Source organism: Anas acuta, chromosome 7 (assembly GCF_963932015.1).
Source record: "Anas acuta chromosome 7, bAnaAcu1.1, whole genome shotgun sequence".
In the NCBI taxonomy this organism is placed as follows: domain Eukaryota; kingdom Metazoa; phylum Chordata; class Aves; order Anseriformes; family Anatidae; genus Anas; species Anas acuta.
The window spans coordinates 16,497,081-16,523,104 of record NC_088985.1 but is presented as its reverse complement, the minus strand read 5'-3'; the positions used below and the strand labels follow the sequence as shown (position 1 = coordinate 16,523,104).

The following is a 26,024-nucleotide window of genomic DNA, read 5'->3' as shown; positions in this document are numbered from 1 at the left end:
ATTATAGGAGAATATACATCCTCCTGCTCCTGCAGCTCCCCCAGCTGCTGCAGTGTTACTGACTGATTTTTATGTTTTGAAGCCTGTTAACTTCAGATTCTTCTCTGCGCCAGCCCTCCAGTGCTGCTGCCTCATCCCAGTTATTTCCTGTTTGGTCCCTGTATCTTACATTTCTGCTTCATCAGTGTTAGTCCGCATGAACTCTCGTCTTAGAAGATTTTGATACATTTTAATTGTACTGTGAACAATGGACAAAGTGATTTTTTGCAGCTGTTTAGGTTTAGTCAAGTTTACATGTTTTGGCCTGACTGTTCAATAAAAACTGATTGTAGAACAGCACACGGTAATCACCTCTGGACCAAGACTGAGATGAAATTCGATTCTGTATAAAATTATAACTTTAGCTGATGCTTTTCAGTTAGTGGTGTCACAACTTAAAAATGCGTAGTTTCGTTTCACGTTTCTCTCATTTGTTTATGAAAATGTCATGTGAGAAAACGTCAAGGATTTTTAAGTTAGGTATATTGTGTTGTCTTTTCTCTGTTCTATACTAGGTCAGTTATCTTGCTGAAGAAGGAAATGCAAATTTGTTTGTAAAGAAAATGTTGATATGAAATTAATGGTTGCTGTGTGACAGTTAAGTACCAGGTGCTTATGCACTGGTGCTTTGTTCCAGTAGCTTTCCAGACATAGAAGTGAAACCTCAGTGTTTGGTAACAGCTGGGTTCCCAATTCTCCATCTTAACAATATATTTTGATACTTCATAAACACAGGGTAATTAATTTTTTGCAGGGTTTAGGGTAAGGAAAGTTTATTCCTCATTTATTCCATCCCCCTTGGGAGGCGGGGGAGAAATTCTTTCATGCACAACTACTTTGATGAACTGCTGCTTTTTAGAAATATTGTTCAACGGGAGCTGGTGTGATTCTGTGAAACTTAATAGCTGACCACAAGCTCCTTAATAATAGCAGGAAGAGCAATACAGGGTATCACTAAACGTGCTTTGTTCCTGCTTAGAGTGGCAGGGTATATACACAGATGGGGGAAGCTGAAATCACTGGTTTATCAGAGGTTTGTCATATTTGGGTCAAATGTTTGGGTTGTTCCTTTCAGTCCATGAATTATTATTGTTCTGCTGTGGAATTAGTCTTTTAGTGCTGTTTGGAACACTGCTTTTGGAAATGATTTATGCAGTACTATTCCCCTGCAGCTTTTTTGTAACTTGTGACTTATATATTTTTTTTCCCCTGTTCATTTCATATGCTAATTTTTTTCCAAAAGGTGACCCTCTGAGATTGTGCCTATAGAGTGAAGAGCTGGACTGAATTGTCATAGGCTGTGGGATGAGTTATTTTTAGCTGCTGGCATTTCAGGCTGGAACACTTCATTCTGTCGTGCTTGTTAATGAGTCATCTGGAGAAAATGGGCTTCTTGCTTTCTGAGAGGGTCTGTAGCAAATAATAATAGGCTAATCTCTGCAGGAGATATTGTCAAGTAACTAAAGCTTCAACTTGAAAATATGTTGAAATGGAGACTTATTACCTCCATATTAGAATAAGCATGTACTTTATTATTATTATTAAATTGCAATGTATATGAAAATCTCAAATACTAGAATATCGATAAAGAACCTATTTTTTTAGAAAAAAAGGTTAATTGAAGACAATCACCTTTTATAGAAAAATACCTATTTGCTTCCTAATTCGAGATATAGTTTATTTCATGAAATCTGAATGTTATCTAGTTGATTCTTGTTATATAAAGCCTTATATAAGGCTTGTGTACTTGAGAGGGGCCCAGATTTATCAATATTCAGTATATTATTTCTAAGGATTATCCAGCATCGCTGTTTGGTTCCTGCTGAAGAATATATATATATATATATATATTATTTTTTTCTTTGCACATTTCCTAGTCTTTCCCTTGATGCATGTTGCCTAGTCTTTCCTCTTCTCTCCAAATACGAAGGTGTTCTGTTGATACAACACAGGAGGATTTGTTTCATGTATGAAAATATCACCACTCAAGTAGAAAGCTTAATGTAAGGGTAATTGATCAAAGTTGTTAATCCAGTTGCTTCCTTTTTCTCCCTTATTGAAATTCCAGAATTCAGTAGTGCAAATGATCCATTTAAAAGAAAGCTATGTAAAGACATAAACCTAAAAGAAAAAAAAAAATAAAAAAAATAAAAAAAACACCTATGCTATAAAGGAAATAATTTAAGGAGCAGCTTCAGTGTCAAGTCCTCTTGTCACCTTTGGTACCTCTAATGCTACTTAGAGTCTATATGTTTACCTTCATTTTGTTTACACATCTTCCTTTTGTAAGGCACGTTACATGTGTGAAAAGGCTTTGTGTTTTGATGGCAACAGCTGTTTCCTTTAGATCCAGTAATTTTTATTCTCCATTGATTATTTAGTGGTTTGGCTTTGCTTTTTCATTATCAACAGAGTATTGAGATAAAAGGTGACCTTATATCTTATGTTATTCAGAGAAATATCTTTGCATTATTAGCATCTCTTGGGCTTTCAGCCTATACTGTTTTAACCCATCTTTCTCATATTGCTGTGATCATTGTAGAAAATGTTTTATCCAATTAAGTCTAATGATTGTGATATTATCAGAATACTACTGCTACTAAATAGCCCACAGGGCTTACACTGGGTTACTCAAGATAAATATTTTATGTTTTAGAAAATTGGCATACATCTACATTGCAGGCAATAGTGTTGTGGTAAAAGCACTTGTGATAGCTTTAAGTAAGCTCGCACGAATATCGGAGTTGGTTTAACTGCAGCTGTGTGGAACTCTGTGTGGGAAAAGTGACCCCGTGTTTTAGCAGGAAGAATTAACCTTCGTGAACTCCAGGCTGCTGTGGCTAGACTGCTTCCAGACCCTCAACTCATTTGCTTACAGCTACTTTGAGGACACACGCTGGCGCTGTAGGTTCTCCCTTACTTGCCTCCCCAGCAGGCAATTGATGCGTGCTCTTGGGTAGTAGCCTATTCTGTGTAGCCAGTCCTCAGATGTCATCCCACCAGCACAAGTTCTCCTGGCTTGTAGGAGAGCCAGGTTTTTGTCTTCTCCAAAAGTGAAAGCAACTTATTTACGTTTGTCCTTCCAAACAGTTCTTCCCACAAAGTGCTTAAGATATTGACAATAAATAGTTGATTCCTTCTGTAGTGCATCCTAATGGAAGTGAAGATTTGGATGTGTGATTATATGCTTATCAAAAGCTTACAGAAAGGAAACGTGTTTGGAGAGTATGAGTACATGCTTGAGGTAATAAATACTGCCTGTGTTTTTGAGTTAAATTGGTGCTATTGCCTGCTATCAGTAGGTGACTGTCCTAAGGAATATTCAAGGCAGAGCAGCACTGAGAGAAAGTGAGGTCAAAGAGAATGAAAACAGAAATCTTACTTGGCATTTACTATTTGGTTGTGCTCAAAGTAAGATTTTCTGGGGTCATCTTCGTGCTTGTTCCTGAGGACAATTACTATAGTTCACTGCATGCTAATAGCTTAGAGTGAATGTATAGTGTCATCTTGAACTACTGAAATATTCTGATGTTTTCCTAATGTTTTCTTGGTTTAAATATACTCACTGGATACCTAATTTAAAGTAATTGAAAATAGCACAGGGGGTGAAGAAAAATAGATATTTTAGTACTGTAGCTGAATTGACATGGAACATTTATATTGTAAAAACATAAAATTGATTTAGATTGTGGTTAGCAACTTTCACTATTGTTTTGAACTTAGTGTTAGTAGAAAGAGAATATTACTTAGACAAATATTTCTTAATCTGGGAGATGTATGGAAGCAATTAGTTTATAATTTGTTCTTGGAACAGCTCTGCTTGCAAAACTTTGATATTTTATCGACTCTGAATTAAAACCCAGACTTTGCAACTTGGTTAACATTTTTACTGTTGTGATGTATTTATAGATAAAAACACAAATTACGAAGTTACTGCATTGCTATAGTAAAATATTTCTCTCTCCCAAGTGTACATGTGCACACATCTTTTTGTCTTCTCTTTATAGGCAGCATAGTATGATTTGCACTGCAGCTTTAGATAGCCTAAATTGTAGCAAAGATAAGGTTTAAGGTCTCTTGTTTGACTGAATACTTTTAATATTAAAATATTCTTGGTAAATTTTCTATTAAGTTAAACAAATTTTCACTTTGATGTGAGCTGGGGTAAGTTGATGCTTGTGAAGCAGCAGTTTCAATTAACATTCACTAAAGATTTATTGACAGTTAACACCTGGTCTCTACTGTGCCAAGTGGGAAGCGTCTACTGTGGTCTCATGTGATTGTTGCATAATTAGGTTTATGTTCTTTAAATTGCTTTTAATTTTGTAAATGTAGTCTTATTTTCAAAAGCTTTGTGTTGCTTGTCTTCCTGCATTTTTAATGTAGGACAGACAAAGTTATTGCTATTTAAAGGATGAAGGAATATGCCACTTTCTAATTTGATAAACAGCTTTCCCTTCCTTTGGTTAGTTAGCAAGGAAATTGGGACATGAAGACTTTACAGGCAGGTCTCAAAAAGCATGTATTCTTCCCAAAACACTTAAAAGAATCAAACAAAATGATACATTTTTTTTTTCAAAGCAGTATGAATGCATACAATCTTAGAAAAGTATACAGGGAACATCAGGAGCAAGTGTAAATGTTTTTGTAATAGAGCCAAGAAATAACAAAGGAAATGACCTTGTTCCGTAGTGCTCCAGAACATAATCTGGTGCGTCCAAGGATGACGGAGGTAAATGCTACATACTTTGCCTTGCCTGAAATGTTTTTTGACCCTCAGTGCTTACGTATAAGGGCAAGGAGCTGTTTCTGGCTACAGTGTTCTGTAACGATGTGTTCTGTAACAATGCCGTGGTGTGGATCCAGGGATGTACCTACAAGATTTTGGAGTCCTGGCTGATCGCTGCAAGGTCTTTCAAAAAGGGAGTAGGGAGGGGAAAACACATTAACTTCTAGTGAATTACTGAATTGATGGAAATTCTTTGACAGTATTTCTGGTTACCTGTGTTCAGCTCGAAACTTTTCTTTAAACATTGTGATTAGAAGCTAATAGAGGGAAAGTTTAGTCAAAATTCTTTGACACATACTTAAAATAATCACATATAATAGACATATTTTAAGTTTTGTGATTGAACTCTGTGTAAACATATCTGTGGTGTTCAGCAACATTTAGAAATTTATTTTTTTAATAATTTAGAGGTATAGTTTTTCTTTTCATTTTCCTGCAGTGTTTCAAAATATCACCAGTAAAACTTGCCTTGTGGTGGCTGATGCTTCTGGGTATAATCATGTACGTTTTTGAGATAATGTAGAGGGAAGATATCCAGATAATCTGGAATAAGAGGGTCTTTTCACGAACACTTGCATAAATTTGCCTGACTCTTTGCTGAGAAAAGGAAAAAAAATACTTTGAGAAATGTCTTTAAATCATGATCCTTAAGAGCTGATGTTTTAACCTTACGTTTGAATGACTGTTACTTTTTCCATCTTGTTTCAATATGCCTAAATGCAAACACATGTGGAAAATGTTCTTTTGGCTTTTATCAAACTGACATTTAAGTGCATTTTTTTCAACCTCACTAACATTTGTGGTAAAATATTTCAAAGCTATGAATCTTGCAATTTGCCTATGCATTTTTTTCTTCTTTCATATATTAACATTTGGTACTCATAATCCTAACCTGGTTGGAATTACTGGCTTTTTTCATTTGCTGTTTGTTTGGATGAGGTGATTAGGAAAATACTTTATGTGAAATTCTAGTTTGCAACAGTAAATAATTCCATGAAGAGTCAATGTTCTCTGAACTTTTGTAAATATAGGAGAAAAATATGATAATCTGCTATACTGAATTGTAGCAATCGTACTCGTAACACATTAGCTTTCTGTTGTAGTATGCCCATGGTGCTAACCTGTCTCCAATGCTTCCTTTTTAGCATGTTTCATTCTTCTCCTCTACTCCCCTACCCAGTCCTGAACTCTTTAATTCTTTGCCAAGCTAATAAGGAGAAGAACTGGGTCTGGGTAAAGTCAGTCATTGCCAAGCAGCTGTTAGAAAGCTTTCCCATTTACCTCTGTGATTGTACCTCATTTCTTAAAGGTAATGTTTTGGTTCTTTCAGGCCCAATTTTAAGCCAGAACAACCAATTATATCTGCATCTCAATCTTAACAGGCTATTTGTCAAAGACTAGGGATGAAATAATTCATACATACATATATATATATATATGTCCTATATAGGATTCAAACTTAGAATGTTGAGTCGTACAATTAAGAGAAATTAGGCACGCTCTTTAAAGTATGAACTGCATTTCTTCTTACCCACAGTATTTGTCCTGCAGTATTCTCTGTTTAAAAAATTCAGTCTTCTGTGATTTAGATACAGTGTTTGAATCTTGAGAGTAGACCTCTTCCTTAAACGAGAATTAAATTTCACTTAGGATCAAATTATGAGGGCTTGAGTATGCCTACGAATGCCGACCGGAGCTGTCTTGTTGTATCTGCTTTGCTACAACGTGTGCCCCATCTGCCTGGCGATGGGGCTGCCTGCATCGTGCTGGCACTGGCCCAGGCTCTGATGAAACGGAGAATGTGACAGACGACAGGCTTGTCCAGATGTATGTGTAACTACCTCTGCCGTGCCCTGCAAAGCAATCAGGTTGCAGGTTTGGCATTGTGTAGTTGTTGTGTTATTTCTTGGAGACTTTCTTAAAAAAAATAAAAATAAATGTATATATATTTGGAACTTCTTATGTAGTTTTACTGGTCTTTTAGTATTATGAAAGCAGGTTGTATAGCATGATGTTCACTCACATAATTCTTTCTTAATTTATGAAGTGATTTCGTAGACATTCTGTCACAGGTTACTTAATGTGAAGATTTAAGTAGATTTTTAAAAAAATGCAATTAAAAGGATCAAACATCTAGTTGTCAGCGTATTAGTCTGGTTCTCCTCACAGCTGAACACTTCAGCTACAGACATATCTTAATATGACCTCTTCTTGCAACTAAAAATAAGTATCTGGGAAATGTGTCAAAATCACCATTAATTATGATTTTTAATTAAAATCTAATTAAAATTCATCCAATAGCTTGAAAGTAAACCAAATCCTAGACTACCTTCCTCTCTAGAGGTATTAGCAAAGCTTTCCTCCCAAGTCCCAACTTACCTCCAAAGAAATAAAAGAGTTACATGCAACTTGCAGCCTTTGCTTGATTACTTGAGAGATTTCCATCTTGATGTTTTTGAAAGCTTTTCTAGTACCAAACAAAAATATACAACCCACTGGAAATACTGTATTAACATTATTAAAAATAACCATTTTTTTCCTTATGTTCATGTTATCTGGCAGACAGAAGCAAAAAGGGCAAAAATTAATTTTCCCTCTTTTCTGGATTTTTTTTTTTTTTTTTTTTTGTTAGCTGATTTTTTCTGCTGATGTATGCTATTGTCTATATCTTGGGAAATAAGATGATCTATCAAAAGATATCCAGGGCAGCATACTGCAGTGGAAAAACAAGAGCTTACATTTGTCTACCTCTTGCAGATAGCTAGCTGCTGACATATGCATCAGAAGTGTTATTCCCAGAGGTCTGGCAGTTAAATTTTGGCAATCTCTGGCCATTTAATTCTCGAGAAAGAGTTGCTTTGTAGACTAGTATGTCTAAAAATAAAATAAATAAATAAAAAAGGTAAGGCTGTTAATTTTCACTCCATTTCCTAAGGTTGTCTGCGTTCGGCTATAGGGTGTGTTTAATGTGCTTATTTTTATTACCAGCTTGGTTTTGAAAGCATGGTGAACCAAACAAGACTGCTTGTCGTCATGTAGCATAGAACAAGCAAACAGTCCGAGCTCAAAACAGCTTTGGACTCTGTGTATGAAGCAAGCCACAAGAGATGGGTATCGACCCAGGAGAGGATCGCCAGTCATTAGGCTGTAGAATAGCCTCAGGAATTCACCCAGCCTTGGTGATGACTTTTGTAGACGTTGTGGTGAAAGGTGATCTGAAGGAAGATTTAAAGTAGGTGGGCTAATATTCACAGAAAATACTAGTAACTGGACCTTGAATGGTATGATGGGTTACTGAGAGAAAAGGCATTTGTATTGACTGCTTTGCGCCCCGGGGCTGTAGTAGATGAGAACGTGCAGAACGAAGGCTGGTGCATGGAGTGCTGTAATGCTCTGCGGGGCCTTGGGACCGCTTCTGCTTCAAGGGGCTGAGAAGGGGGGCTAGGAGAGGGGTTCCTGGAGAACAAGTCCTACGGGGAGCGGCTGAGGGAGCTGGGCTTGTTCAGCCTGGAGAAAAGGAGGCTCAGGGACGACCTTATTGCTCTCTACAGGTACCTTAAAGGAGGCTGAAGCGAGGTGGGGGTTGGCCTGTTCTCCCACGTGCCTGGTGACAGGACAAGGGGGAATGGGCTAAAGTTGCACCAGGGGAGTTTTAGGTTGGATGTTAGGAAGAACTTCTTTACCAAAAGGGTTGTTAGACACTGGAACGGGCTGCCCAGGGAAGTGGTGGAGTCACCATCCCTGGAAGTCTTTAAAAGACGTTCAGATGTAGAGCTTAGGGATATGGTTTAGTGGGAACTGTTAGCGTTAGGTCAGAGGTTGGACTCGATGATCTTGAGGTCTCTTCTAACCTAGAAATTCTGTGTTTCTGTAAAGAGAGAGCCACCACACAGGAACATTGCGGTCTGAAGCAGTTAGATACAGAGATAAGCAAGTTTTTCAGTATGAGAAATGAAATGCTGCATCTGAAGAAATGCTAGAAGGAATAGCAGGTTTGGGAAGAGGACCCAGAGAGATGGAGAGGGATGTTGCGATTGATGGGCAGGGTGGTGAAACTGTCAGCGGCGATGAAAAAGGAGGGAGGAAGGAGGACTCGCTGGGGTGATGCCCTAACAGCTGGCTCTGGTTTGGTTGAAGCCACAATATGGCATCTATAAGAGCCATCGATGCCTTCTAGAAATAACCTCCATCTCCTGTAGTGTAAGGAGGTGTAACTTGTTTTAAAAAAACAAAACCAACTTGTTTCTATTCTTGCTGATTTATTTTTTATATATAACAGCTTCTTTAGTTGCCTTCCTGTACTTTTCGTAGGCATTAGCGCTCTCAGAAGTCAGGTTACTGAAAAGGCTCACCTTTCAGCATCAAGTTCAAGGAGTCAATCTTTTTTTTTTTTTTTTCTTTTAAAAGGGGGAGGGAGCAACTGACAGAAGTGCTATTGTCTCTAGTGTAATTGAGCAAAACATTAACATATCCTCCTTAGTCAGTGCTAGAGTTGATCAACAGTATCACAGCTGAAAACACATGCTGTTGCAAACGTAAACTTGTTTTTGTTAAAGTATGCTGTAATGTGGTCAACACATCCAAAAACAGGGGCCCCCTCTATGGTGCTGATGGCGGGATTTATTATTCCGTTATTTAAGGTTACGGTATGTTGCTAGGTCAGGCGAAAGGTCACAATCCTCAGATATAGCAGAGCCTTAAGAAATATTCAGAAAGACCAACAGTTGTAGGGCACGAAACAAAAATATTATTCAGTCTAGCTCATAAGGTTCTAATTTTCTTGAATTATCCTACGTGTGATAACGGCTTATTCCTGAAGCACACACGCAAGCTCTGTTTAGCATTCACAGGCCTCAGAAGTTCCTCCAGTTGAACCTCCTTCCTTAAAACAGAGAAATTTATAAAAGCAAATACCATGTTTCTGAAGCATGCTGGTGTGACACAGTCTTGTCTTTGCAGGTCAGACATACAGCAGATAATGGCAAAGTCAGTTTTCCCACGCTTCCTGTGCCAGCTACTGACATTTTGAAAAATGTGAAAATTTTCATATACTTAAGATAAAAAGCTATTGGCAGTCTTAATTTTGAGGTCATATGTGATATGACTTGGTTATCAGCCTCTTGTGGATTGAAACAACACCATTTATATTGTCCTTTTGATAGGTCATAGCAAATGATCAGCAAAAGTACTTTTCTTGCATTTTTATGAACCCTGTTCCATTTTATATAATGGCTCTTTAGAGGTGTTGAGTTACTATATTAATTCAAAGAAACAGAGTTAGGCCTTTTAACATTAAGTCTGAAATAGCAGAAGCCACCGGTCATTTTTTCTTTTCTAAGTCTGTTAATAACTGTAAAATAATTTGTTGAAGTTGCTTCTTTGATCATATACCTGTCACCTTGAAATCTTGGCATTAAGAACACTATTGCAAGGCAATTTCTTTCAATCGTTTTCTTCCAGATATCATTTATTTATTTCGATGCTTCTTCAAACTGCAAAATGAAATGTTTAAATACAAAGATGTAAATTTAGAGCTTCTGTTGTATGTCATTCATTAGAGTATACTAAGCCTATAAGTTTAATGTGCCACTAAATAGTACAGACATGAAAACATTAGATGTCTTTAGGTAAAGGATTTAAAGTACTAATTAGCATGCTTGTCGATAAATAAAAATGCAAAAAGTAACCATGGGATTTGGACAGCATACACTCAAATTGGTTGAAAAGGTCAATTAAATTTAAGAAAAAATACTGTCAAAATACTTAATTGGTTCATGATGGTTTGTATGTCTTTGAGAAGCAATTGTTATGAGACTTGTTGTTTTTGTTATTTTCCCCCTTCTCAGCTACTTGCTATCATTTGAGGTTTCAATTGCTTGACATAGAATTGGTGGATAATTAGTAGTGTGGATAACTGTGAAAAGCATATGTAGTAATTTAATTCTTGGTTCTTTCTAATTGCCTGCCCATCGGTAGTTTGCTAGGGTGAGAGGCTCATTATTCAAACATTGTAAATAGGAAGTATTGTAGAAATAAAAATGCTCTTATGAGTAATATGGTACTGAAAATCAAAACCCTTTAAATTAAGTCATTATTTGACAAGTCTGTCCCCAGAGCCATTGTTCAGATGCTATAAGGTTTTTCAGGCTGTGGGGAGGAGAACTAGGGTTAGCAGGTAGTATTCAATTTTACTGTGTCTGAAATAAAGATGTCATTGTTTTAAGACATGCTAGAGTTAAATGCAATAAACGATGTTGAAATACATTAGTTTACCTAACTGGGCAAACTTCATTGTTAAAGTTAAGCATCTAGTGTTAAAGGACTTTAAGGAAAAAACTATACTATTAATTAAGGTTGATGTGAAGGTCGTTTTGACCCTCAAGCGTGCAAACAAATTTTTACAGTAAACCTTATAGTTACCCTGCAGGAGTACTTCCTCCTGAGTCTAATGTCTTCTGAGGTTGTCGATCCTGTTACTTAATCCATTCATTTTGAAGCATGCTTGGAACTTAAAGGCATGATGTGGTATTTGTGCTCAGCTTCCTTGCAGTCTCTCCAACTTTTTTTATTCTGGTTTCCTTTCCTGTGACAGTTGTCTTTTCTGTAGGCTGTGACTAGAGAAAAGGCTTATTCTCAGGATACAGTGATCTGATTCTCAAGATACTGTCATCTGAAATGCAAAATGTATCTTAGGCAAGGAGGTGTCTGATCGAATTTTATTTGGGTGGTCTTAACCCTTAAGTTTGATCTGAAATACGAGGGTAGATATTTTCCTGAAAAGTTAAAGTTTTCTTCTATTGTTCAAACCTAATAAGATGCTACCAGAAAATGCAATGCTTTCATAGCAGCATTATGACTTGAAAATTTGAAAGCTCATCAGGAGATGCTTGTCTTTTCCAACAGAATGCTAGATTTGTTCACAGAAGTCCTTCACCTGTCAAAACGCAGTATTTCACATGAAAACTTGAAACACAGAGCACAGTTGTTTTCTTCTCACTTAAAATCACATTGTTTCTAGGTTCATGTGATGGGATGAGTGCCTAAATGTCCTTGTTTCGCAATATTCCTTTATTCAAGCATATATTTTTGTAAATTTAAAAGTTCATTACAATCACACTTTTGCTTCAGATAATGTATGTTTCAGTTATTTAATCTAATTGCAACCTTAAGGTAAAGGACTCAGGTCCGTCGCATGCTGCTTTCTTATTTGCACCAAGTCTAGATAATGTTCCCAGCTTGCACCAGGTGTAACAGCTAATGGATCTGAATTTCTTGTTTGCAAATAACATGATATCATCTTTTGCTCTTTGTATTTTCTATTGCAAAATAACTTGTAGTGTTTAACTCCCCCTCTCCCCTTTTTTCCCCCTTTTTTTTTTTTTTTTTTTTTTTTACAGATTTGAAGAACTTGTGAAAAAGTTCAAAGTAGAATATCACGCTGGTGGCTCTACTCAGAATTCTGTTAAAGTGGCCCAGGTTTGTTTTTCCTTAAAAATAATTATTTCAAATATTGAGTTGGAATTAACTTGATGCTCTGTGCTGTCTCCTATGAATAATGAGTGCTACTCAATGTATTTGCGTGATTGTGTTTCCCAGAGTATGTTTTTTGGTATATCGTTCACATGATCAATTTCGAAGTTTTACTCTTCATTCTTTTCACATAGTTTTTGTTAAGGTTGCAGTTACAAGCGTAATTTGCCTAAAAGGGTAAGGGGAGGGGGGGAGGAAGGCTTTTAAGGAAGATTAAGCCAGGCCTTTCTCATAGATGTACAGCAAAAGAGCAAAGAGGCAAGGACAAGGTCCCTAGGTGCAGTGAGGAGTCCTCCCATGGTAAAGAAAAAAAGTGCAAGGGGAATGGTTAAACACAGTTTGCTTAGCAAAAGCTTTGATCACTGTCCGTGGAGGTTTCTGTCACGGGCCAGAATGAGTCCGCAAGCAACTAGATATAAATTTGAGGTTGGCTAAAAGGGACCTGCTTGTTCTGTGATGCTAATCACATTTATCCTGTAGGAACTTGGAAGCTTGTCCATAAAGGATTGAAAGGCAAAGCTTCTTTTATAAAAGGATATTTTTTCTGGCTAGTATGATGAAGAACAGTAATGATGAATTGGGTTTGAGGTGTAGTTAGATTTTTTTACAAGTAAAACATGCCTTTTGTCAAAATACTTGTAAAGAAGTATAAACTTGTGTAGAAGTATAAAAAGTACATACTCGTGTGTATATTTTTAGATTGTGTGATAGATGTACAAATCCTATAATTAAAAATATACAAACTATATTTATAACCTTTTTGTTAATGATCCTGGCTTATTAACTTCCACACTTCCTATATAATTAAAACTTACTGCCAGATAACATTAAATGAACATTTGGAAGAAATTAAGTTATGAATTAACAAAGGTTCCCCACCACCACCAATAAAAAGGGAAAAAATGTTATACTAGTGGTTGCTGCTTCTTTGTCCAAGTAGTTGCTGCTTTTATTATTTCAGAGTTGGACTCAAACTACCAAAATTGTCTGATACTTGCTTATGGCTGGTACTTTAATGTGCGTGTGGGGTGGGAAGGTTATGAAGAAAACAGAGTGATCCTTTAAATGTGTTCCCAATGCACCTACCGTGGCTGGCTTCTATGAGGAAATATGGCTGGTCTTTTACTGAGGTCTTCATGTTTATAAACCCTAAATGTCTTGTCAAATGTTTCTGTAGAGAAAAATGTTCTCAATAGAGGTAAATCTAAATTGTATGCACTTGATTGTATATAAAATTGTAATTCTGAAATGGCAATTCTTTTTAAATGCAGACAGCTTTCACAGCTTTTTAGTTTGTTACTCTGTCATCAAGCCAATTTTGCTTCTGATATTTTAAAAAACAGCAACACAAAACTGTATCAGAAGAGCTCTAACCAAGTAATTAATTGAATTCTGTGTCAGTAAACTGTTGCTTGACCCATTGGTCAACCAATCTCTTCCATGACAGGTGAGTAGAGGTCAACTTTTTGGAGGGAGTTCTGCAACTACTAGTACAGTCACGAAATTCTTACTTCTAGATTGCAGAGGCTTAGAAGAAGCACACGCACATGGTAAATTCAGAACTGCTAACTTTGAAGTGTTCAAAGAGCCTAGGATTTCATTTCCATTTCTCTTTGAAATGACCTATTTGACCTCAGCTAATTTATTTCTAAACTGTTTAAATACCTAACTGCCTTTTAGTGTAGCAGTCAAGGTGTTCAATAATTACACTAGGAAGTGCACAGAATCTGTATAGTGTGAATGGAAAAAAAAAAAAATGTAAAGCAGTGAAACATAGAAGTTTATATGTCAATACTCCTTTCTTATGCTGATGAGTTTTTGTCAGTGAGCTTTATCCCTTTACCTTGGCTCTGAGTTGGGAGCCTCATTCAGCTCCAGTTGCCATCTGGAATTGAATTTGTCTCCAGAAGGGTTGTCATCTCCTAGTTTTTGTTTCAAGTAAGATTGAAACTTCAAACAGTTGTGCATGAATAACATAACATCACTAAAAGGCTTTAAAATGAGGGATGGGAGGGTGAGAGAGAGAAAAAGGAATTCTGGAAATCTTAAAAGAAGCTGTTATTCTGTAAGCTTTGGCAGAAGAAGAAACTTGAGGATGAGGGGAAAAGTTTAAATGTAAACCAAAAATTAAAACTAGAAATTCTGGGAGACTTTTTGCAGCAATATTAATTGGAATATTTTTTTATATTTCATATTCCAGTTAGTATTGCTGCAAATATATTTTTATATTTTACAGCAGGAGAAAGCAAAGACTGATTCAAGAAGCCTGAGTGCTGGTTGAGAAGTAAGGGGCCAATAAATAAGTTCAGAGCTCTGAACACTCAAAGTGAATGTAGGTTCTCTCCAAGAACATAAGCAGGGAAGAAATACCAAGAATAAAACTCTTATTAAAACTTTTCAGCTTGTTTTACCTTGTAGGTATACCTTTGGGGGAAAAAAAATAATAAAAAAAGTGAGATAAAAACTTGAAATTTTGTTTGAGAGTTTTTAAGTTGGTAAGAATAAGAGCATGTTGAAGGAAAGCATCATTGGAAAACTGACTGCAGTGGAATACAACAGTTTGAGTACAATCGTTGGTAATGAGCAAACAGCCTCTGAAGTCTGGCAACTGCTTTTTTTAGAAGTTTGTTTCTGAGTGGGAATAGTGTATTAAGGACTGTAGTAGGAAAATTGGACAACAGTTAATTAAGTGTTTGGAATAGAAAAGGGGAAAAACTTAAGAAGCAACTAATGAATGGGGGCCATTGAGGTTGTTTGTTTCAAATTATCTGCTTCTTTAAGAGTCAGAAAAGCAGCACTATGCTGAAACCAAAATACCCAAAGGCAGAATGAGTGGGCAAACTTAAAGTATTTGTTGCAAAAGGAAAAATGAAACTGTCCATAAGCATGCTTACATGATGTATGGTGATTATCACTTCTGTTAAACGTTCTCATATATTTTGGATATTTCTTTCAATGTATTTTTTTGTCATGCCTGTAAAGATAGGAATACTCTTTGTTGAGTAGATTTCACTGAGGAGAATATTCCTGAGAAGGATAAGACGACTTTTTTTTTTTTTAAAAAAAAAAAAAAAAAAAAGAAAAAGTAGTCGTAGAAGTACTGTATTTATCGTGTGTGAGAAATTTGAGATGGTAAGTACAGAAAGAGGCAATAGGAAGAAGCTCTGAGCTATGAAGAAAACTGGAAAGAAAATGAGGCTTAAATCATGGGTTTTGGAACTAAAGGTTTAAAGCAGCAAATATAGTGGAAATGAAGATTGTAAAAGTATACAAAGAATTAACCAGAACTGCAGTCAAGCTGTGAAGAGCAGAATTAATTAGAATTTTCTGGCAACTTAACAGAAATGAAAGATCTAATGTGTGCAGCCTTAAAGACAGATTTTGGCAGGTAAGGTACTAAAGGGAATTTTGGTAATTTTCTTCGATATTGTCTTGCTGTAGGACAGATTTTAAATGTATGGCATGCTGCAGAATCAAGGTATGGTTGGAGGTTTGTGAGAATCAAAAAGCTGATTGTGCCTTGCCCTAAGTGTGCATTGTGGGGACAGGGTTTATTGGCAGGTTTAAAGAAGAAAAAGGTCTAGATGTGGTAAGGACAACAGAAAGGATGCCTAGGGACATGGATTAGTGGTTGACAATGGTAGTAGGGGGATGGTTGGACCATATGATCTTTGAGGTCTTTTCCAACCTTAATGATTCGATGATTCTGTGATTCTATGATTGTTGAAGAAGTGCTTCTGAAGTGCTGTGGATGACACAGATTTCTGAACATGTAATGCAAGCAGAAAGAAACAACTATCAGGGAGGGTGAAAGCTCTGTAAAAAGAAAAGGAAGGAGCAAATAAAAAACAATTTTCTTGCAAAAGAAGTCCAGAACACTGATTTATAAATTGAGGAGATGAAAAATAATGGTCATAGGGATGGAATAAGGAACAGAAACCCTGAAGAATCACTCTTATTTCTTTGTGTAGTGTATTGTATAAGTGTTTTCATAGGTACAATATTTATATGTTTTAATCCCTGAAAATGGTGAAAGGGAAGACCTAAGAAGTACACTAATAAAGCCACTGAGATAGGATGTTTATATTCAAGTCTTCAGGGCTATCAATCTTGGTTGAACATATGTTGATCTTCAGAAGAGTGAGGAGGTCAAAGTGATTTTGGCTTGACCAAAGTGAAGTTATGAATGAGAGAGTATTCTAGAAATGACCGTAATAGGCATAAAAATGGAAAAGATAACTGAGATTTGAGTTTTCTCATTCCTTAATGAGTTTTAAACAAACCTGAAATTATGTCTTCAAAATATGAATTTACATGAGAAGAATACCGACAGAAAAAAGTGAGGAAAACGGAAAAAGAAAAGTGTGTGAGGGAAAAGACAAAATGGCTCAAGAGGATGGAAAATAATCTGGAAGGAGAAAAACAATATAAAAATCACAATGCTGCTCTTATTCTGTGTCTCTTACTGTCCCAGCCGTTTTTCTTTCTTACCAATGTGCTTTCCATTGTCCACTTGCATCTGCAATTTGCTAATACTTTGCTAATTTAAGTTAGTTCATCTGGAAAAGAACAGGTAACCAGAACAGATTGGATTCAAAGGCCTTAAGGAAAAGTAGTCTTGAAAGAATTACCTTCTCCTTTAAGACTTCAGTACTGAGTAGAAAGTTTAGTCAAGAACAGACAGACTATAAAAAAATGGGGAGAGGGAAAGAGAGGTAATGGTAGAAGGTTTTCCTGTGTGCAGTACAATACAGAAAGCAGTTGGAGTCCAGCTTGTCAACAAAAATGCAGGTAATGGAGGCACTATGTTACTGTTAGGCATGGTTGTTGAGATTTTTTTTTTTTTTTCTTGGCTCACTGTTAGGGAGTGTTAGTAACTTCAAACTCTGGATTGAAGTACTCGGGCATTACTTACTGAATTGCTTGATGGTGCTTTGTGAAATGAGGACTAGAGATGATAAACTGAATTGCAATCATTTAGTTTTTGGAGTAGAACATAATTTACCTTTGGTTTGCTGATCTGTGCATTGGAATTGTTCTTTTATTTTGACTTTTTGTTTTGCTTTGTGTTTAAAGTTAAAGTTATGTTGCACACTTAAGAACAGGGAGGAATGGGGGTATCAAGTTGAAGCTGCAATGTGCTGCTACTCTGACCTTTACTTGTCTCATTAAATTTTGGCTTTATATCTAATATGATATGTGACATCTTGCTTTAATCTGAGCTCTTGCAATCCCTCCAAATGATTGGATCCATTATATTAGATCTGTAAAATATGCATACATGTAACTGCATGCAGTTCATAAATAATGTATTGTTTTAGAGTTCTGCCAACAAACTAAATTCAGATATGTGAATACAGTGTCTTACTACTCCTCAGCTTCTTTCTGTTATTTTAATTAAGACTATGTGCCTGTCTAGTACCAGACATTGATCTGGAAAGGGGAAAAATCTGAATCTTTTAATAGGGCTCATGACTTTAAAGCATCTAAAGCAGATGTATGCCCTGTCCACACGTGCAGGCTATTGCTGACCAGGCCATATTTGCGTGATTTTTATCAGTGTTTATTTTGATTTTGGAGTGCTGAGCTTAGAATAAGTAGTCTTTGAAGTTTTATCTTTCTAACTCAAGTGCTGGATTTCAAGTATAACTTGATAGCATTTTATAACTTGGATTTTAAACAACACAACCTTGGCAACAAACAGCATGTTTTTGTTCTTGTTTTTCTGAAAGTGCATATAAAGAATGTCGTATTCTTCTTGCTCTGAACGGGTGCTCTTAGTTTACACTCAGTTTCTTAATAGCTTATTTTCTTTCTAACACTTCTGCTGTTGCTGAAGTGTTAGAATGGATCTAACTTAGCCATTAGAGAGAGCTATATTCTGTCATTTATTCATTCTCAGAAGAACTGTGAAATTCTCATTATACAATTTTTATTACCAGTGATGCCAGGTGAACTTGGAAGAACATAGCTTGACACATTTCAGTTTGAATTTGTAGAACTGGCAGATAAGGGAAAAACATAAGTTTATAATTCTTGGAAGGTTTCTTATAGATACTCTTGGGACTTTACAAAAATGTTTTTATAATATCAAATAGTAGTGATTTTTGGTGTTTTTTTCCGCACTGCCTCTCACTATCCAAATGTAAGCTTTTGTGGTTGTACAACATCTTTTGCAAAAAGCCTAGATACTGTTGTTAGATGTGTCAGTAAAGCTTGGTTTTAAATGACAGTCTGTGTTCCTTTACTCCGAATAATGTGTGGATTGAAATGACTAATCAAATAAGCAATAATGATAAGAGGAAATCATATGATGGTAAGTTATTCTGAGCATTTGAGTCCCACTGTATTCTGTAGTTAAGGGAAGTATGACACCCACTGTCAGCCTATATTTCAAGGACTTGCAACTTCATCCCGTCTTTTATGCTTCTAACCCAATCTAGCATTGCTGATCTAAAGTGATTGGGCTTTTTAGCATTCTAATAAACCAATAAGTTCAGAAATATAATTTTGAAAAATGAACTGATTCATGCTTTTTTTACGGTATGTGTAATGTGCTAAAGAGTTAGATGTTTTTTAAATTTTTACTATTTGTTCTTTGGGTAATTAGCCAAACTTTGATTTTATGTTAAATGTATGTGTCTACTGGGTCATGTTGTGTTTAATCCAAAAATAGTCTGTAAAACTACAGATTTATCTATAAAAATACTTGCAGGCATAACTTCTTTTTAAAAATACATTCATATATATATATATATTAATAACACCATAATTTTGTAAAATTTATAACTTGCTTCCCTGCAGTTGGCTATATGGTTAAAATTAATTTGCATGTATTTGTAAGGTAGTACCCTTGGATAAACATTATTACCATATCTACTCTACAAAGTTCATAACACATTACTTTTTCAGTGTTCAATCATTTAGTGATTCTCCTCACTTTCTTATAATTCTATATAAATAGGCATATAATTGTAATGAATTTAATCTTTTCCTTGCTAGTGAAAATTTCAGTATCACTTCTATACAGTTAATTAAATTAATTAAATTATATTTAATTATAAGGAGGCAGAGCAGGAGGAAAGGTTTGGCTCAGGAGCAGTTCTCAGAATGTATTGAATATGCATAACTGGAAGAGAGGTAGCGGAAAAGTTAAAAGGGCAGTCACACCAACATCCTTTTCAATTGTGTTTTGAGGTTGATACAACTTGTGTGACCCATCATTCTGCTATGGAGCCCATCATGCTATCAACTATAAACGTTCTCTGTTCTGCTTATTGTGTGCTTAAATACTGATATCACAAATGGCTTTCTTCAAAACAGTTTCTAGAATAGTGGAATAGAGAGGTAGGTGCCCTGCTTTTTGAACCATTTGGGTCAGAATCTTAAATTCCTCAGAGAGTACATTTTGGCCTCATGCTCTGTATATTCCTTAAGCAACTTCATTACATCCTCCCACTCAGATGCTCTTGGTGGCCCCAGCAAACACGTGTTTCCAATATTTTCAATAGTTAATTCAGCTTTCAAGAAGTATGAAAAAGTGTTCCCTACCAATTTTTTCTTTTCTGTGATTTAATAAACTTAGGGTATAGTCTCACCTTTTCTGCCAGACAACAATCCTGAGATGTGTTCCCTCCTCTGCCAGCTCCAGCGTGTCTCTGCTATGCCTTGCAGCATAACACACCAACAGCGTGGCTTCCAGTCAGATAGCACTTTCGCAAAGCTCTTGAGGAGAAAGGAGAAAAAACAAATTGTTGAGATTTGCTGCTATTTTTTCTTGTATATGCTTTGCTAAAGTTTGTGCTAGTAGCCAGTAGACTGAACCTCTTAAGCATCTGGCCACAATGCTGTGGCCAGTCTTCATGAGTTTTTCCTTAGTAAAGGAATAACAAAACATGTCTCAGTGGTGACAGAAACAATCATTTGAATAAGTCTGTCTCTGTGGAAATAGAAAAGTAGCTCTTCCCACTATTGCAAAGATGGTGTCCCATGGTTAGAGTTGTGGTGGACAGTGTCACATGCCAGTGACATCAGTTTACTAATTTTTTCTTTTAAGAACATGCTGTAATTAATGTGCAGTTCCAAAATAGCCTGTAACAGCACTGCAGTGATCTGGCTGTGCTTCTGACAGAACAGCCTTCCTCCTTCAGAATTGTAACACTGGGAAGCTTGAGTCATTTTGTTGTAATGCTTCAGCTGAAGGCCGCAAATACCAGAGAAATTCTGGAATATTTACATACTTCGAAAAGATTACAGAATCACAGAATCACACAGAATTTCTAGGTTGGAACAGACCTCAAGATCATCGAGTCCAACCTCTGACCTAACGCTAACAGCCCCCACTAAACCATTTTCTCCACTGTACCTCAGTTGGTCTCAAAGCCTTAATCAGAGCTACGTGCAACAATTCAAAAAAGCAACAAAACCATGTTAGCACTATGGCAAACACAGTAAAGTTCCAAGCCAAGTTTTCCCCAGGTTAGAAATCCGGGTACTTCTCAAGCTTTCTTGGACTTAGGAAGGAAGCCCATACATTGTTTCTGTGGTCCTGGACCAGGTATTGGGAATAAATGATGCGGTGCTGGAGGACCTAACTTTTCAAGGTTAAAGATAGCAAACTTTCCGCCCCCCCCCGCATGCATACTGGTATTGGTGATTTGCAGGTAATAACTGTGTACAACAACTCTTTGTACACATTTGTAGACTGTGAATGTAAGGTCAACAAATAGTAGGATAGTCAGAAAACCACGTTCTAAAGAGTCTGTGGCATTTTTCTTTCTCTTTGGGGCATTTTCAAAGCCCTTCAATGCAAGGTGCCTAAACTTGTGCTACTGAAAATGAGGCAGCTCCAGTCATACCATTGTTAGTCTACAACAGGCTTTGCAGACAGATGGTAAATGTTAAACACTGTAGTATAAATGTCCTGCTTGGGCACAGAATTGAGTGGCTGGCCAGTGGTCATGTGAACTCACCTGTTTGAAACACATAGACTTGTTTCTTCAGGTCATGTCCCTCACCAGCAGCACCAACAGAACCATGGGAAAAGTGTCTTTCCTTAGTAAGACATCAAAAATCACTTTGGAAAAACAGTGAATAGTTGTGCAATCGCATTTCCCCTCAAGTCTAGTGAGATAGGACCTTGAAACTCTCCTCTTGTTGTTGTGTTTGAGCTTTGGAGTGTGCACATGGCCTCTGTTCATCCATCCACGATTGTATTTTATTTAAATGTTTGAAAACTGCTTCCGTATTCCAGAGTCATCAAACATCAGTCATCCACATGGAATCGGAAGACATTGTGTACATGGTAGCAGTTTTCAGCTGCCTGTTGCTTGATCCAGTTTCTATGCCTGTTTAGCTTTGTTAACACCATATTTTGGAGCTATAAAAAACAATTAAAATGATTTTTTTCGAAAGCAACCAAGGAAGCTGGGCTCTGTATTTAACCTAATATCCAGCTGAGTGAGTGGACTAAAACTTAATTGGTTTTGTTTTCGCTTTAGCAAAGGCCACGTCTAACTTGTGAGCCATGCTATAAATGAGAATGAGATGAATTAATACATTCCATAACTTAATCTTATTCTGAAAACAAACATGTTTTTAGGTAACACAATAATCGGTTGGGGTTTATTTTAAAAAAGTCAACAGCAGGAGGTATCACAGAGCCACATCTATGGGACTAAGGGTGCCATCCTGTGAACCTTCCAACCTTTCTGTACTCTGAGTGACAACACGACCTGCTCAGAACCTTTCACGTGGTGACACTGTCCATGCAATGACCGGCTGATGGCACTAATGGTTGAATAACATTTACTTGATTTGTAGCCATTACCTGACACTGAAAGGAGAAAGACTTGTATATCTGGCAGTCTCAGAAGAGAGGGCAAATTCCTGTGCTTCACTGGTACTAATTTGGCATGCCACTCTAGTCTTGGAAGCTCAGGAGCTGTTTTATCCTTAGCAGCTCAGTAAGTTACATAACTACATCTTTAGCAATTAATTAACATTAAGTGATGTGATACAGTGGGGAGATAATCGGAAATGTCAAATTACAGGGGTTTCTTGCACATCTCTAGAATACTCTGGGAATGTACAATTTTCCCAAAAAAAGACACTGAAAATCTTACTGTTACTTAACTCTATGCAGGTTCATGTTATATATGCATACTATATATGCAGTAACATACTATACTTGAAGACTCATTGCTTTCCTTTGAAAGTTCTAGTTTAACTTTTCTCAGTATCTATTAGATATTTTCATAGGCTTATTGCTTAAAACAATTCCTTTCTCTTTCAGCAACTTACATATGTCAGACTTTGCACTTCTGAATTGTGAATTTAACTTTGCTGCTGACTTGCTTTGTAGCCATATAGTAAATTAGTATACCTGTCTCTTGTGTATTTGATGAATATAATTATGGTTTATCAGAATAGAAATTTAATATGGGAGCTTGCCTATTTTAAGAATGCAAAAGGAGAAGGACAGCTAATTTGATCAGTTGATCAGGAGGTAGGATAGTGTTTTCCGATTTGAGCATGCTTTCAGAGGAACACGTAGGATTGCCTGACCAGTCGGTGCTGTACACTGGATGGTTAACTGGCCTTTGCAGTGACTACCATTATGTGCTTTAGGGGAAAAGAGCAAGATTTCCCCTTCAAAGAAAGCATATAGGGTAATGTAAAGAACACCCCATAGCAATGTGTTGTCCTTGGACTGCTCCATCAGCAGTTAACCTACACCTAGGCTGTGAGAGCCGGTCTATGGGTATGCTTATTGGTATTCATGTCTGGTTCTGTTTTGTTTTAAAAATCTAAACTTTCTAGCTTGTTACTTTTCTGATACGTGTTGAGTTTTGCAGTTCTTTTATTCCTGCTGCAAAGTACTATTCTGGAGGATTTGGCCAGTTACCACTTTCAAACAACTCTAGGAGAGTATTTGGCAGGTGTGCACAAAAAAGGTCACAGGATCTGAAAGGAAAGCGTGCCTCTTGTGTACTCTGAATTTCTTCAGACATAAATGCAGCAGCTCCGCTTAGTTTCTTGTTATGCTGTACCTAATGATCAGTGAAAGTTGATGGGTTTGTATTTGTATCAAATTCTGTGCTTGTGTTCTGCTTTTTACTTTGAGGTTTCACTTGAGTGGAAGAAGGATCATATATGCAGAATAGTTAGATTTTGCATACTTGCCCTAGCTATTCACTGTAGTATCTACCTGAGAATCTCCCCCCATCCTCAGACATGGCACAGTATCAGGACTAACTGAACCACGTTTGAAGTATGTTTGCATTTTTTTCCCAAATCACTACAGATTGGCCTCAGGAAACAAAATACTTGGATAAACTTGCTTGTTTTTACACACACAGCTTTTTTTTTTTTTTTTTCTTTTTCAATGCTTCTTAGGAGAAACCTACTTTGATTTACTCAGACATCTTTAGGCATTAGATGCAGAGAGTTTATAATTTAAGTGATGTTTACTGATACAACATATATTTGATATTATATACAAGTCTGTGTAAGAAGAGTTAAATTTAGATATGATAGTAAAGTGAAATGACTACACCCAGTTATTACTGAGTTTCTTCATGACACTACAGTCTGCCGAATAAATGAATTAATTCAAGAAATGATTTACTCTTGTTCTGTCAAGGGCAACATTAATGCATTGAGATATATTTGTAAGCCCTAAGAGCAGAAGTCTCTCTTGCACTGTCATTACAGTGGTGCAAATGTGCTGTAGGATTAAAAAAGTTTGTTAGTCTGTCTCTTAAAAATATACCCTGAAATCACAGTGATTTCATTCTGTTTAGATCATAAATAAAACAACAAGATTTTAATTTTTTTCTGAATACAACTTTCCAGGGCTGACGGTTGGAGATGAACTGGAACTTTCTGTCTTTTCCATGCATCTAGTGTGGAAAAAGACTCTACCTGACAGAAGGTTCTACATAACTCATTATTGGTTCCATATTCTACACTAGGTTGTTATTAAACAAAGAAGGAAACTTGTTGACATAAATGCCTAATACTATTACTCATTGTTCTGGTTCTCAAAATACACGGTGTACAAGCTGAGACTACAGAGTGTTTGCTTAATAAGGCAAAGTAACTTTTACGTGGCTTCAGTAGTTCTCACCTGTGATCTAGAAATGGGTCAGCTTGTTCTGTAACAGCTGCTGAATTGCTGCAACATGCAGACCAAAATACTAAGAGAAAATAGATGCTGGTTTATTTTAATTTACCAGGCTGTCAGCTGCAGTAGCACAGTAGATATGTCATGAGCAACTAAATTGCTCTTGCAGTGAGGGCAAGGGTTCCTGGGAATGGGATCAGTAGGCTGCTGGTTAAACACGACTGAGCTATTCCATGGAAATCTGTCCCTGCTCATGAGTCACAGTTCTGTGCCTAGGCGAGAGCCCTGAAAATCATTTTTTCCTCTCTAGAGGGTACGCATTACAGAAATCTGTTCAGATTATGATCAGTGGTGTTCAGCTATGTAAGTTGTAAGAAGGAAATTGATCTCAGGTTGTGTTTTCAACTTCTGAATGTAGCTTATGATAATTGAAAGGTAATCCAAAAATTCAGCATTAGTCTAATTATAGTAATTCAAAAATTTGTATCCCCAAATTAATTTTAGTAGCAATTGACATATGTGAAATATGGGTATCTTAATAATAAGGTGACATAAATTGCCTTTTTACTAATGCTGCTGCTTACAGCAACCATCTAGCCCTATTTTTGTAAATGAGATCTAGTGGTGATGCCTCTAATGAGCCAGATCCATAAATTCAAGCATTGTCTATTTAAGTTGTATTCTTTCAAAAATTATTCCAAAGCTTGATTTAATTGAAATATTGAAAATACCAAGAAGTTAGCACCACAGGAATACACTTAAGTTGCAGTTATACCTTAGCACTAAATGAATTATTATATCATTAATTGCTTTTTTAAAATACTTGTGACTTACAGCACATTCAAATTCTATTTTTCAAAATTGTTTTGAAATGTTCTTGTATTTTCTCTTGTCAAACAATATTTGCCCCTGCTAAGAATTAGGTGACATTTTGGAGTCATGGAAATGAAAGCTTGCATATCAGAGAAAAGATAACCTCTTATTTTCTTCCCTTTGTAGAAGGAATCAGTTCTGGAGAACAGAATCTTTCTTTTGAGGAAGTAAGGAAAAGGACGTTTAATGAAGGCAAAGGAATTACACTCAAATTATTAGTCTCTTTTGAGCATTTATCCTCCTGTTTAGTTAGGTTGTTTCTTCAGACCTGTTTCAAATAAATATTCCCACAACCCCTTTTCTTTTTGATAAGCTAGTCTGTGATCTTATAAATTGGGCAATTTAACAAGCTTTGCCATCATTATTGATTGAAAGCGAGCTTCTTTTCAAATGCTTTTCAGTAGTCCCGCAAGAGACTGTGTACCTTGTTTTTCCACTAAGCATGCTCTCGGGTCCAAGGCGTGATCTAGCATGATCCAGAACTGGTGGGTAACAAAAAAAAGGGCAAGAAGGCAGGAATGAAAGGGAAATTTTCCATTTCTGCCATCCTATTTCTAGTATGGCTGGATAAAGACTTTAGGTATGACAAATATAACTTTTCAGAAGCACTAACATGATTTAAAAAACTGTAGCTATGACAGTTTTTAAATTTACATGCATAATGTA

The 26,024-nt window shown here is 36.5% G+C and overlaps 1 protein-coding gene across 2 annotated transcripts in view; it reads left to right on the top strand.

Moving 5' to 3' along the window:
• Positions 1 to 26,024, top strand: part of ADK (adenosine kinase) — a 276,073-nt gene that overhangs the window by 60,559 nt on the left and 189,490 nt on the right. For both annotated transcript variants that reach the window (XM_068689294.1, XM_068689295.1), the window contains exon 4: positions 12,226 to 12,304. In XM_068689294.1, the coding sequence (XP_068545395.1) occupies positions 12,226 to 12,304 (79 nt within the window). The remainder of the gene's footprint in view (positions 1 to 12,225; positions 12,305 to 26,024) is intronic.